Genomic DNA, 15,927 nt, shown 5'->3' with positions numbered 1-15,927 from the left:
CTCATCTCTCCAGTACCACCTCATCTCTCCAGCAGAATAGTCCCAGTACCACCTCATCTCTCCAGTACCACTTCATCTCTCCAGCAGAATAGTTTCAGTACCACCTCATCTCTCCATCAGAATAGTCCCAGTACCACCTCATCTCTCCAGTACCACCTCATCTCTCCAGCAGAATAGTTTCAGTACCACCTCATCTCTCCAGTACCACCTCATCTCTCCAGTACCACCTCATCTCTCCAGTAGAATAGTTTCAGTACCACCTCATCTCTCCAGTACCACCTCATCTTTCCAGCAGAATAGTCCCAGTACCACCTCATCTCTCCAGCAGAATAGTCCCAGTACCACCTCATCTCTCCAGTAACACCTCATCTCTCCAGTACCACCTCATCTTTCCAGCAGAATAGTCCCAGTACCACCTCATCTCTCCAGTAGAATAGTTCCAGTACCACCTCATCTCTCCATCAGAATAGTCCCAGTACCACCTCATCTCTCCATCAGAATAGTTCCAGTACCACCTCATTTCTCCAGTAGAATAGTTCCAGTACCACCTCATCTCTCCATCTGAATAGTTCCACTACCACCTCATTTCTCCAGTAGAATAGTCCCAGTACCACTTCATCTCTCCAGCAGAATAGTCCCAGTACCACCTCATCTCTCCAGTAGAATAGTCCCAGTACCACCTCATCTCTCCAGTAGAATAGTTCCAGTACCACTTCATCTCTCCAGCAGAATAGTCCCAGTACCACTTCATCTCTCCAGTAGAATAGTCCCAGTACCACCTCATCTCTCCAGCAGAATAGTCCCAGTACCACCTCATCTCTCCAGTAGAATAGTCCCAGTACCACCTCATCTCTCCATCAGAATAGTCCTAGTACCACCTCATCTCTCCATCAGAATAGTCCTAGTACCACCTCATCTCTCCAGTACCACCCAATCTCTCCATCAGAATAGTTCCACTACCACCTCATTTCTCCAGTAGAATAGTCCCAGTACCACTTCATCTCTCCAGTAGAATAGTTCCAGTACCACCTCATCTCTCCATCAGAATAGTCCCAGTACCACTTCATCTCTCCAGTACCACCTCATCTCTCCAGTACCACCTCATCTCTCGAGCAGAATAGTCCCAGTACCACCTCATCTCTCCAGTACCACCTCATCTCTCCAGCAGAATAGTCCCAGTACCACCTCATCTCTCCAGTACCACCTCATCTCTCCAGCAGAATAGTTTCAGTACCACCGCATCTCTCCAGTACCACCTCATCTCTCCAGTACCACCTCATCTCTCCAGTAGAATAGTCCCAGTACCACTTCATCTCCCCAGTACCACCTCATCTCTCCAGCAGAATAGTCCCAGTACCACCTCATCTCTCCAGTAACACCTCATCTCTCCAGCAGAATAGTCCCAGTACCACTTAATCTCTCCAGTACCACCTCATCTCTCCAGCAGAATAGTCCCAGTACCACTTCATCTCTCCAGTAACACCTCATCTCTCCAGTAGAATAGTCCCGGTACCACCTCATCTCTCCATCAGAATAGTTCCAGTACCACCTCATTTCTCCAGTAGAATAGTTCCAGTACCACCTCATCTCTCCATCAGAATAGTTCCGGTACCACCTCATTTCTCCAGTAGAATAGTCCCAGTACCACTTCATCTCTCCAGTAGAATAGTTCCAGTACCACCTCATCTCTCCATCAGAATAGTCCCAGTACCACCTCATCTCTCCATCAGAATAGTTCCAGTACCACCTCATTTCTCCAGTAGAATAGTTCCAGTACCACCTCATCTCTCCATCAGAATAGTTCCAGTACCATCTCATTTCTCCAGTAGAATAGTCCCAGTACCACTTCATCTCTCCAGTAGAATAGTTCCAGTACCACCTCATCTCTCCATCAGAATAGTCCCAGTACCACTTCATCTCTCCAGTACCACCTCATCTCTCCAGTACCACCTCATCTCTCCAGTACCACCTCATCTCTCCAGTACCACCTCATCTCTCTAGTACCACCTCATCTCTCCAGTAGAATAGTCCCAGTACCACCTCATCTCTCCAGTACCACCTCATCTCTCCAGTACCACCTCATCTCTCCAGTAGAATAGTCCCAGTACCACCTCATCTCTCCAGTACCACCTCATCTCTCCAGTAGAATAGTCCCAGTACCACCTCATCTCTCCAGTACCACCTCATCTCTCCATCAGAATAGTCCCAGTACCACCTCATCTCTCCAGTACCACCTCATCTCTCCAGTACCACCTCATTTCTCCATCAGAATAGTCCCAGTACCACCTCATCTCTCCAGTACCACCCCATCTCTCCATCAGAATTGTCACTCTGTGGACTTGAACAAGCCTTGCAATAGAGCCTGTATCTGGAGAATTGGGCCCATTGAGCCTCAGCTAGATTGAAGCAGATAGTTCAGTGGGGAGTCTGTATAGAAAGACTTCTGTTTTGTAATTGTGATTATGTAATTGTAATTATAGGCTATAAGACGTAGTAGGCTGTTCTGACCCTCATATTACACATGAAGAGTTATGGTTTCTATTTTACATAGCTTTGACAATACAATATTACACATTAAGAATGATGGGTCCTATTTTACACAATAGAGGCTATTTATTACATGACCAAGTAGGATACAGACACATACCAGACTGTCATGTCATCCTTCACATTCAGTAAATGGAAAAAGGATTTATGACAGTATGTACGTATGTCTGTTTTGTGTCCCAAATGGAACCCTATTCCCTATATAGTGCACTACTTTTGACTACAGTCCTATTTGTGAATAGGGTGCCATTTGGTATGCAGTCAGTCATTATATAGTATATGGGAGACAATCTGCTGATTAGAGGGCTAGTGCTGTGTTCTAATCTCTCCTGCTGTGCCCTGCAGCACTACACAGCCCGTATACAGACTCAGTCATTACACCAGTAGACAATGCTCAACCATCTGTCGGACATATTACATCTGAGGGGACTGTCTCTGATGCAGGGTAGATGTGTATTTAACTCTGATGCAGGGTAGATGTGTATTTAACTCTGATGCAGGGTAGATGTGTATTTAACTCTGATGCAGGGTAGATGTGTATTCATCTCTGATGCAGGGTAGATGTGTATTTAACTCTGATGCAGGGTAGATGTGTATTTAACTCTGATGCAGGGTAGATGTGTATTTAACTCTGATGCAGGGTAGATGTGTATTTAACTCTGATGCAGGGTAGATGTGTATTTAACTCTGATGCAGGGTAGATGTGTATTTAACTCTGATGCAGGGTAGATGTGTATTCATCTCTGATGCAGGGTAGATGGGTATTTAACCCTGATGCAGGGTAGATGTGTATTTATCTCTGATGCAGGGTAGATGTGTATTCATCTCTGATGCAGGGTAGATGTGTATTTAACTCTGATGCAGGGTAGATGTGTATTTATCTCTGATGCAGGGTAGATGTGTATTTAACTCTGATGCAGGGTAGATGTGTATTTATCTCTGATGCAGGGTAGATGTGTATTTAACTCTGATGCAGGGTAGATGTGTATTTATCTCTGATGCAGGGTAGATGTGTATTTAACTCTGATGCAGGGTAGATGTGTATTCATCTCTGATGCAGGGTAGATGTGTATTTAACTCTGATGCAGGGTAGATGTGTATTTATCTCTGATGCAGGGTAGATGTGTATTTAACTCTGATGCAGGGTAGATGTGTATTTAACTCTGATGCAGGGTAGATGTGTATTTAACTCTGATGCAGGGTAGATGTGTATTCATCTCTGATGCAGGGTAGCTGTGTATTTATCTCTGATGCAGGGTAGATGTGTATTTAACTCTGATGCAGGGTAGATGTGTATTTAACTCTGATGCAGGGTAGATGTGTATTTATCTCTGATGCAGGGTAGATGTGTATTTAACTCTGATGCAGGGTAGATGTGTATTTAACTCTGATGCAGGGTAGATGTGTATTCATCTCTGATGCAGGGTAGATGTGTATTTAACTCTGATGCAGGGTAGATGTGTATTTAACTCTGATGCAGGGTAGATGTGTATTCATCTCTGATGCAGGGTAGATGTGTATTTAACTCTGATGCAGGGTAGATGTGTATTTATCTCTGATGCAGGGTAGATGTGTATTTAACTCTGATGCAGGGTAGATGTGTATTTAACTCTGATGCAGGGTAGATGTGTATTTAACTCTGATGCAGGGTAGCTGTGTATTTATCTCTGATACAGGGTAGATGTGTATTTAACTCTGATGCAGGATAGATGTGTATTTAACTCTGATGCAGGGTAGATGTGTATTTATCTCTGATGCAGGGTTGATGTGTATTTAACTCTGATGCAGGGTAGATGTGTATTTAACTCTGATGCAGGGTAGATGTGTATTCATCTCTGATGCAGGGTAGATGTGTATTTAACTCTGATGCAGGGTAGATGTGTATTTAACTCTGATGCAGGGTAGATGTGTATTCATCTCTGATGCAGGGTAGATGTGTATTTATCTCTGATGCAGGGTAGATGTGTATTTATCTCTGATGCAGGGTAGATGTGTATTTAACTCTGATGCAGGGTAGATGGGTATTTAACTCTGATGCAGGGTAGATGTGTATTTATCTCTGATGCAGGGTAGATGGGTATTCATCTCTGATGCAGGGCAGATGTGTATTTAACTCTGATGCAGGGTAGATGTGTATTTAACTCTACCCTGTATAAGCCAGGCTTTGAGTGTGTGTATAAGCCAGGCTTTGAGTGTGTGTATAAGCCAGGCTTTGAGTGTGTGTATAAGCCAGGCTTTGAGTGTGTGAATAAACTAGGCTTTTAGTCTGTGTATAAGCCAGGCTTTGAGTGTGTGTGTAAGCCAGGCTTTGAGTCTGTGTGTAAACCAGGCTTTGAGTGTGTGTATAAGCCAGGCTTTGAGTGTGTGTGTAAGCCAGGCTTTGGGTCTGTGTAATAGCTAGGCTGTGAGTCTGTGTATAATCCAGGCTTTGAGTCTGTGTATAATTTATGTTTTGAGTCTGTGTATAAGCTAGGCTTTGAGTCTGTGTATAAGCCAGGCTTTGAGTGTGTGTATAAGCCAGGCTTTGAGTCTGTGTATAAGCCAGGCTTTGAGTCTGTGTATAAGCCAGGCTTTGAGTGTGTGTATAAGCCAGGCTTTGAGTCTGTGTATAAGCCAGGCTTTGAGTCTGTGTATAAGCCAGGCTTTGAGTCTGTGTATAAGCCAGGCTTTGAGTGTGTGTATAAGCTAGGTTTTGAGTGGGTGTGTGTGTGGGTAATGGACGCGCCTGAGCTTGTGTTGTGTAAAGCATCTCTGGAATTTGTCCCATCTCCGCTCTCTGCTTCAGTCTGTCTCACGCAGCAGTAGTGACCTGGCTAGTAGTGGTTGACTTTCCCCAGTTCAAGTGGTTGTATAAGTGTTTTACTGGGTGTTTTTTCACAGGCAGACACTTAGGAGGGTCAGTCAGGTGTTTTTATATCATAGTCGACATGCAACAGAAATGAAATGTTCTTCAATGCTTTTTATTTATTTAACCAGGTCAGTTGACTGAACACTTTCTAATTTACAGCAACGACCTGAGGAATAGTTATAGGGATGAATGAGACAATTGTAAGCTGGGGATGATAAGGTGGCCATGATGGTATGAGGGCCAGATTGGGAATTTAACCAGGACACCAGGGTTAACACCCCTACTCTTACGATAAGTACCATGGGATCTTTAGTGACCACATAGAGTCAGGACACCCGTTTAACGTACCATCCGAGAGACAGCACCCTACACTGGGCAATGTCCCCAATCACTGCCCTGGGGCTTTGCGATATATATACACTACCGTTCAAAAGTTTGGTGTCACTTAGAAATGTCCTTGTTTTTGAAAGAAAAGCACATTTTTTGTCCATTAAAATAACATCAAATTGATCAGAAATACAGTGTAGACATTGTTAATGTTGTAAATGACTATTGTAGCTGGAAACGGCTGATTTTTAATGGAATATCTACATACTGTAGGTGTACAGAGGCCCATTATCAGCAACCATCACTCCTGTGTTCCAATGGCACGTTGTGTTAGCTAATCCAAGTTGATCATTTTAAAAGGCTAATTGATCATTAGAAAACCATTTTGCAATTATGTTAGCACAGCTAAAAACTGTTGTTCTGATTAAATAAGCAATAAAACTGGCCTTCTTTAGACTAGTTGAGTATCTGGAGCAACAGCATTTGTGAGTTCGATTATAGACTCAAAATTTGCCAGAAACAAAGACCTTTCTTCTGAAACTCGTCAGTCTATTCTTGTTCTGAGAAATGAATGCTATTCCATGCGAGAAATTCTAAGTGGCCTCCTACTGGCCCACCTCCCATCCAGGACCAACCAGGATCCACCCTGCTTAGCTTCAGAGGCAAGCCAGTAGTGGTATGTAGGGTGGTATGTAGGGTGGTATGCTGCTGGCTCAATTTCAATCTTTTAGCTTTGAAACGTCTTCTCCTCTAGTAACAACCAAATGAGACAACAGACTGCAGTGTGTCACCGTTTGGTAGAGAACATAGCCTAACCTCAACCTAATAATCATTTTTACGTCTACCTATAGCTCCCCACCAACTGAACTTTGATGTTCTGTTCATGTGTGCCAAAGTTGACACCTTTGAAACTAAAACAACACAATTTGTTACGAACTTAAATCAATGTTGTAGCTTTTAATTAACCTTTCAAGTTAATTAGAAGCTGTGTGTGTGTGTGTGTGTGTGTGTGTGTGTGTGTGTGTGTGTGTGTGTGTGTGTGTGTGTGTGTGTGTGTGTGTGTGTGTGTGTGTGTGTGTGTGTGTGTGTGTGTGTGTGTGTGTGTGTGTGTGTGTGAGAGAGAGAAAACACACAGGGGAATGCAGTAAGACTAGTCCACTAGTTCTAAGGAAACATGTTATAGTGGTAGTAGAGGACAGGGGACTATTCTGTTACAGTACAAACTGGTTTTATCGGACCAAACACAGACTAGCCTACAGGTTGTAGAGAGAGAGAATATGAGTGTGTCTGTCTGTGTCAAGGACCCTGCCTTGGGAAGCCTATGCTAGGGTGTAAATCTGTGTTTGCCACCTGGCTTGCCGAGGCCCGTTAAGTAGAGGCCAATTACTGAAAACAACTGGACGGAACATGTCAAGGCCTAAAAGGATTTTTACCCTACCACCTACCCCCTCAAGTTATTGCATCAGTAGAAATCAGTAACACACAAACACACACACACACTCTCACACACACACACACACACACACACACACACACACACACACACACACACACACACACACACACACACACACACTCCATCAACGAGCACAGGGCTTGGATCATTACTTACTTTGGTATTGACATTCTAAACCTGGTAGCTTTTCCAATAGGAGATCTCACAGCTTCTCCCGCCCTCCGTCCACGCTTCTCTCTCTTTCTCTCTCTCCCTCCGTTCACGCTTCTCTCTCTTTCTCTCTCTCCCTCCGTCCACGCTTCTCTCTCTTTCTCTCTCTCCCTCCGTCCACGCTTCTCTCTCTTTCTCTCCCTCCCTCCGTCCACCCTTCTCTGTCTCTCTTTCTCTCCCTCCCTCCGTCCACGCTTCTCTCTCTCTCATATTTCACTGAAGCATGACATACTGTATAGTCTTTAATATGACCACTGAATGACCACAGTGTGCTGTAGTTGTAATAGTCCTGTGTGTAGCTGGTGTGGAGAGTCAGGCGCAGGACAGCAGATATTAGTAATCAACGTACTTTACTCAAAAATACAAAAATGCACAGCAACATAGCGAAACCACAAAAACGAACCGAATGTACAATGAACAATCACCCACAAACAAAACATGGGGAACAGAGGGTTAAATAATAAACAAGTAATTGGTTGAGTGAAGCCAGGTGTGAAAGACAACGACAGAACAAATGGAAAATGAAAAGTGGATCGGCGGTGGCTAGAAGGCCGGTGACGTCGACCGCCGAAGGCCGCCCGTACGAGGAGAGGGACCGATTTCGGCGGAAGTCGTGACAGTAGTAGGTTACACTGTTCTGGCTGTAGATTAGAAGGTCAATAAGATGCACTGACTGAATGGATCATATTATTTGAAAGAAAGCAGAAATAATGAATCAAGTAGATACTACAGGACTGCCCTGATTTATAAAGGAACATCATCGTCCGTCCCTGCTGCCTGATTATAAAGGAACATCATCGTCTGTCCCTGCTGCCTGATTATATAGGAACATCCTCGGCCGTCCCTGCTGCCTGATTATAAAGGAACATCATCGTCTGTCCCTGCTGCCTGATTATAAAGGAACATCCTCGTCCGTCCCTGCTGCCTGATTATAAAGGAACATTATCGTCTGTCCCTGCTGCCTGATTATAAAGGAACATCCTCGTCCGTCCCTGCTGCCTGATTATAAAGGAACATTATCGTCTGTCCCTGCTGCCTGATTATAAAGGAACATCCTCGTCTGTCCCTGCTGCCTGATTATATAGGAACATCCTCGTCTGTCCCTGCTGCCTGATTATAAAGGAACATCCTCGTCTGTCCCTGCTGCCTGATTATAAAGGAACATCCTCGTCTGTCCCTGCTGCCTGATTATAAAGGAACATCCTCGTCTGTCCCTGCTGCCTGATTATATAGGAACATTATCGTCTGTCCCTGCTGCCTGATTATAAAGGAACATCCTCGTCTGTCCCTGCTGCCTGATTATAAAGGAACATTATCGTCTGTCCCTGCTGCCTGATTATAAAGGAACATCCTCGTCCGTCCCTGCTGCCTGATTATAAAGGAACATCCTCGTCCGTCCCTGCTGCCTGATTATAAAGGAACATCCTCGTCTGTCCCTGCTGCCTGATTATAAAGGAACATCCTCGTCCGTCCCTGCTGCCTGATTATAAAGGAACATCCTTGTCCGTCCCTGCTGCCTGATTATAAAGGAACATCCTCGTCCGTCCCTGCTGCCTGATTATAAAGGAACATCCTTGTCCGTCCCTGCTGCCTGATTATAAAGGAACATCCTTGTCCGTCCCTGCTGCCTGATTATAAAGGAACATCCTTGTCCGTCCCTGCTGCCTGATTATAAAGGAACATCCTTGTCCGTCCCTGCTGCCTGATTATAAAGGAACATCCTCGTCCGTCCCTGCTGCCTGATTATAAAGGAACATCCTTGTCCGTCCCTGCTGCCTGACTCAAAGCACTCTACCTCTTTATCAGACAGTTAGGAGTTGCTGTAGTCAGTAGCATCATGGAGGGTGAATCCACACACACATACAGTTACATAACAGGCTTCTTATGGTGCATATGTTATCTGCTCCTCTTCCCCAAGAGGCTCTCACATACACATGCACACACACACACACACACACACACACACACACACACACACACACACACACACACACACACACACTCTACACACACACACACACACACTCTACACACACACTCACTCACACACTCTACACACTCACTCACACACTCTACCCACACACTCTACACACACACTCACTCTACCCACACACTCTACACACACACTCTACATCTGCGATCTTCTCTTTTAGCTTACTTCTCATTTTTATAATTTAAAAAATGCATGAGGTGTCTCTGGCAGGAGGTTGATGCATTATTTGGGATTTTGAAGTGTTAATAACTGTAGGAAAGTGTTTTGGTTCTTTGATAAGCTAGTAGTTGAGCGTTTGTTGAACCATACGGTTGTTGTGCTGTGTGGCTTTGCACTATGGGACTAATTTATTAAGACTAGATCACAGCTTAGGTGGGTTTATTCTAAAGGTTTTAGGTGGGTCACTGACTGCACAAAACTGCCTCGGGACACACACACACACACACACACACACACAGCTGATCACAGAGGAGCCACATGTCAAGTCACGCTCTGAGAGAGGAGATATGAAGCCAGACAGGGAAAAAGACAGGAGGAGTATGACTGGAATGCGCATCAACAACAGACTGGTAACTAGGGTAAAGGCTACAGGGAAATACTGAGGAAGACAGAGGGAATGGGACCACCTACAAGTTACTAAGGTTTATTAAAGTGATCAGAGGAAGACAGACAGACAGACAGACAGACAGACAGACAGACAGACAGACAGACAGACAGGCAGGCAGGCAGGCAGGCAGGCAGGCAAGCAGCAGACAGGCAGGCAGGCAGGCAGACAGACAGACAGCTGAAGACATACTGTAAACAACTTGGTATTGGATAAGGTGGTTTATTGCCAAAGAGATAAGATATTACAAAGATAAGATATTACAGAGTACAGTTAGAAGGTGAATAGGAAGTTGTCGTGGTGAAAATGGTTTATGATGTTACAGGGTTCTGAATCAGATGACAGTTGGTTTATATCCTCTGTTTCTCAACCTCGTTCTTCCTCTTCTCTCCTCTACCTCAAGAGTTCCCCGCGGGGCCACCCTGTCCTGTAACCAATGGCAACGTCGGTCCAAACCCTTCCTCTGACCCGCAACCCCAGCAAGACATTCCGTGATCCCATCTCGACCCCTAACCGGCCCACAGCCCTATTGGACCAGTTCAGTATGGGTAGTGTAGGCAGCCTAGTGGAGCGACCAGACGCATCCCCAGCTAAAGGCCGGGCCGTGCCCCAGGTGGGACCCAGGCAGACCAACAGGTTATTAAAGAAAGGCTTCAACCAGAGAGAGTTGCTCAACTACCTCAACATCACCAGGTTAGTGAACTCTCTGATAGGTATAAAATGGCTGCCGTGTTTCATCAACACCACCAGGTTAGTGAACTCTCTGATAGGTATAAAATGGCTGCCGTGTTTCATCAACACCAGGTTAGTGAACTCTCTGATAGGTATAAAATGGCTGCCGTGTTTCATCAACACCACCAGGTTAGTGAGCTCTCTGATAGGTATAAAATGGCTGCCGTGTTTCATCAACACCACCAGGTTAGTGAGCTCTCTGATAGGTATAAAATGGCTGCCGTGTTTCATCAACACCACCAGGTTAGTGAACTCTCTGATAGGTATAAAATGGCTGCCGTGTTTCATCAACACCACCAGGTTAGTGAACTCTCTGATAGGTATAAAATGGCTGCCGTGTTTCATCAACACCACCAGGTTAGTGAACTCTCTGATAGGTATAAAATGGCTGCCGTGTTTCATCAACACCACCAGGTTAGTGAACTCTCTGATAGGTATAAAATGGCTGCCTTGTTTCATCAGCATCACCAGGTTAGTGAACTCTCTGATAGGTATAAAATGGCTGCCGTGTTTCATCAACACCACCAGGTTAGTGAACTCTCTGATAGGTATAAAATGGCTGCCGTGTTTCATCACCCTAATGGGTTTTACAGTAGAGAGTCTATGTATTCCATACAGTGCAGACTAAGCGGTAAAGAGTTGTCTGTTTCAAATAGAAGGCATTAATGATGCTCTTGGGTAGTAACATCACCTGTGATTCCATAGTGGTGGTAGTGCTGCTGCACATCAAAATCATTTTCATATATTTCAAGTTTTAATATCACATGCCTCAGTACAGTGAAATAGCTTTCTTGCAAACTCAAATATAAATCATTTTCATAACAAGCTGTTATCGCTCAGGAGAACAGGTTATCAATTGACTTGATTGGTTATCAATTGACTTGAAGCCTGAATGAAAACCTTTATAATGATCCCCACCAGGAAAGAGGCCAAAGCGGGTAGCGGCCCAGGCAGCAGTAGGAAGGACATCTTCTCCAGCATGCAGTCCATGAAGAGAGAGCATGGACATGAGGAGGAACGCATCAAGTTCTACCACAAAGACAGAACTGAGGTGGACGTGTCAAAGAACTCACTGCCCATTAGAGGGAAATATGAGAAGGTAAGAAGAAGAATGATATCCCTGGGACAACATATAGGGATGATATCCCTGGGACAACATATAGGGATGATATCCCTGGGACAACATATAGGGATGATATCCCTGGGACAACATATAGGGATGATATCCCTGGGAGGACATATAGGGGTGATATCCCTGAGACAACATATAGGGGTGATATCCCTGGGAGGACATATAGGGGGGATATCCCTGAGACAACATATAGGAGTGATATCCCTGGGACAACATATAGGGATGATATCCCTGGGAGGACATATAGGGGGGATATCCCTGAGACAACATATAGGAGTGATATCCCTGGGACAACATATAGGGATGGTATCCCTGGGACAATATATAGGGATGATATCCCTGGGACAACATATAGGGGTGATATCCCTGGGAGGACATATAGGGGTGATATCCCTGGGACAACATATAGGGGTGATATCCATGGGACAACATATAGGGATGATATCCCTGGGACAACATATAGGAGTGATATCCCTGGGACAACATATAGGGATGATATCCCTGGGACAACATATAGGGATGATATTCCTGGGACAACATATAGGGATGATATCCCTGGGACAACATATAGGGATGATATTCCTGGGACAACATATAGGAGTGATATTCCTGGGACAACATATAGGAGTGATATCCCTGGGACAATATATAGGGATGATATCCCTGGGACAACATATAGGAGTGATATTCCTGGGACAACATATAGGAGTGATATCCCTGGGACAACATATAGGGATGATATCCCTGGGACAACATATAGGAGTGATATTCCTGGGACAACATATAGGAGTGATATTCCTGGGACAACATATAGGAGTGATATCCCTGGGACAACATATAGGAGTGATATCCCTGGGACAACATATAGGAGTGATATCCCTGGGACAACATATAGGAGTGATATCCCTGGGACAACATATAGGAGTGATATCCCTGGGACAACATATAGGAGTTATATCCCTGGGACAACAAATAGGAGTGATATCCCTGGGACAACATATAGGGATGATATCCCTGGGACAACATATAGGAGTGATATTCCTGGGACAACATATAGGAGTGATATTCCTGGGACAACATATAGGAGTGATATTCCTGGGACAACATATAGGAGTGATATCCCTGGGAGGACATATAGGAGTGATATCCCTGGGACGACATATAGGGATGATATCCCTGGGACAACATATAGGAGTGATATTCCTGGGACAACATATAGGAGTGATATTCCTGGGACAACATATAGGAGTGATATTCCTGGGACAACATATAGGAGTGATATCCCTGGGACAACATATAGGAGTGATATCCCTGGGACAACATATAGGAGTGATATCCCTGGGACAACATATAGGAGTGATATTCCTGGGACAACATATAGGAGTGATATCCCTGGGACAACATATAGGAGTGATATTCCTGGGACAACATATAGGAGTGATATCCCTGGGACAACATATAGGAGTGATATCCCTGGGACAACATATAGGAGGGATATCCCTGGGACAACATATAGGAGTGATATTCCTGGGAGGACATATAGGAGTGATATCCCTGGGACAACATATAGGAGTGATATCCCTGGGACAACATATAGGAGTGATATCCCTGGGACAACATATAGGAGTGATATCCCTGGGACAACATATAGGAGTGATATCCCTGGGACAATATATAGGAGTGATATCCCTGGGACAACATATAGGAGTGATATCCCTGGGACAACATATAGGAGTGATATCCATGGGACAACATATAGGAGTGATATCCCTGGGACAACATATAGGAGTGATATCCCTGGGACAACATATAGGAGTGATATCCATGGGACAACATATAGGAGTGATATCCCTGGGACAACATATAGGAGTGATATTCCTGGGACAAAGTATAGGAGTGATATCCCTGGGACAACATATAGGAGTGATATCCCTGGGACAATATATAGGGATGATATTCCTGGGACAACATATAGGAGTGATATCCCTGGGACAATATATAGGGATGATATTCCTGGGACAACATATAGGAGTGATATCCCTGGGACAACATACTGTAGGAATGAACACGTACATCTGCAGTTATCTTTTTTATCCATTCATTTAGCAACAATAACACATTTTATCATTTTATCATTTATCATATCATTTTATCACATTTTATCATTTTATCATTAGACTTGTCTTAAAAATGTTAATTAAAAGGACATCCAGACAGAGGACGTCCTTTAATACTCTGAAGCCAACATGTCTCTCTGACAGAGGACGTCCTTTAATACTCTGAAGCCAACATGTCTCTCTGACAGTGGACGTCCTTTAATACTCTGAAGCCAACATGTCTCTCTGACAGATCAGTCACTGGCAGCACTAGATGAATGACGTTCCAGTGGTGACTGTGTGTGTGTGTGTGTGTGTGTGTGTGTGTGTGTGTGTGTGTGTGTGTGTGTGTGTGTGTGTGTGTGTGTGTGTGTGTGTGTGTGTGTGTGTGTGTGTGTGTGTGTGTGTGTGTGTGTGTGTGTGTGTGTGTGTGTGTGTGTGTGTGTGTGTGTGTGTGTGTGTGTGTGTGTGTGTGTGTGTGTGTGGGGGGGGGGGAGACATAATGACATGCTACCAGGTGTTACCTGGCTAGGCTGGAGGGGATGTTTTTAAATGTCCTGCGTTAGTTATTTATAAGACCATGTTTCAATAAGATGCCAACGCCTCTCCCTTCAGTCTGTTGCTGGTGTAAATCACACACACACATTCCCTCCAGTTCTTTGTAAAGACTGAGCAGTGTAGTAAGGTGAATCACTTCCAGGCTGGACGAATAACATCATGCATGAGAAACAACATACCTCCAGCATGCCATCTCCCCTCTCTACCTGTCTGTCTCTCTAAACCTCTCTACCTGTCTGTCTCTCTATACCTCTCTACCTGTCTGTCTCTCTATACCTCTCTCCATGTCTGTCTCTCTATACCTCTCTACCTGTCTGTCTCTCTATACCTCTCTACCTGTCTGTCTCTCTAAACCTCTCTACCTGTCTGTCTCTCTAAACCTCTCTACCTGTCTGTCTCTCTAAACCGCTCTACCTGTCTGTCTCTCTAAACCTCTCTACCTGTCTGTCTCTCCATACCCCTCTCCCTGTCTGTCTCTCTAAACCTCTCTACCTGTCTGTCTCTATACATCTCTCCCTGTCTGTCTCTCTATACATCTCTACCTGTCTGTCTCTCTATACCTCTCTACCTGTCTGTCTCTCTAAACCTCTCTACCTGTCTGTCTCTCTATACCTCTCTACCTGTCTGTCTCTCTATACCTCTCTCCATGTCTGTCTCTCTATACCTCTCTACCTGTCTGTCTCTCTAAACCTCTCTACCTGTCTGTCTCTCTAAACCTCTCTACCTGTCTGTCTCTCTAAACCTCTCTACCTGTCTGTCTCTCTAAACCGCTCTACCTGTCTGTCTCTCTAAACCTCTCTACCTGTCTGTCTCTCCATACCCCTCTCCCTGTCTGTCTCTCTAAACCTCTCTACCTGTCTGTCTCTATACATCTCTCCCTGTCTGTCTCTCTATACATCTCTACCTGTCTGTCTCTCTATACCTCTCTACCTGTCTGTCTCTCTAAACCTCTCTACCTGTCTGTCTCTCTATACCTCTCTACCTGTCTGTCTCTCTATACCTCTCTACCTGTCTGTCTCTCTAAACCTCTCTACCTGTCTGTCTCTCTATATCTCTCTCCCTGTCTGTCTCTCTATACCTCTCTACCTGTCTGTCTCTCTATACCTCTCTACCTGTCTGTCTCTCTAAACCTCTCTACCTGTCTGTCTCTCTATACATCTCTACCTGTCTGTCTCTCTATACCTCTCTACCTGTCTGTCTCTCTAAACCTCTCTACCTGTCTGTCTCTCTATACCTCTCTCCCTGTCTGTCTCTCTATACCTCTCTACCTGTCTGTCTCTCTATACCTCTCTACCTGTCTGTCTCTCTAAACCTCTCTACCTGTCTGTCTCTCTATACATCTCTACCTGTCTGTCTCTCTATACCTCTCTACCTGTCTGTCTCTCTAAACCTCTCTACCTGTCTGTCTCTCTATACCTCTCTAC

At 44.6% G+C, this 15,927-nt stretch overlaps 1 protein-coding gene across 3 annotated transcripts in view; it reads left to right on the top strand.

Annotated features, from left to right (window-relative positions):
* The window catches only part of LOC129858413 (NEDD4-binding protein 3-A-like), a 68,973-nt gene that overhangs the window by 35,664 nt on the left and 17,382 nt on the right, over positions 1 to 15,927 (top strand). For all 3 annotated transcript variants that reach the window (XM_055927615.1, XM_055927617.1, XM_055927616.1), the window contains exons 2-3: positions 10,389 to 10,678; positions 11,639 to 11,816. In XM_055927615.1, the coding sequence (XP_055783590.1) occupies positions 10,422 to 10,678; positions 11,639 to 11,816 (435 nt within the window). In that variant the 5' untranslated portion in view covers positions 10,389 to 10,421. The remainder of the gene's footprint in view (positions 1 to 10,388; positions 10,679 to 11,638; positions 11,817 to 15,927) is intronic.

Source organism: Salvelinus fontinalis, chromosome 6 (assembly GCF_029448725.1).
Source record: "Salvelinus fontinalis isolate EN_2023a chromosome 6, ASM2944872v1, whole genome shotgun sequence".
NCBI classification, from domain to species: Eukaryota; Metazoa; Chordata; class Actinopteri; order Salmoniformes; family Salmonidae; genus Salvelinus; species Salvelinus fontinalis.
This window is presented reverse-complemented; position numbering and strand designations above follow the sequence as displayed.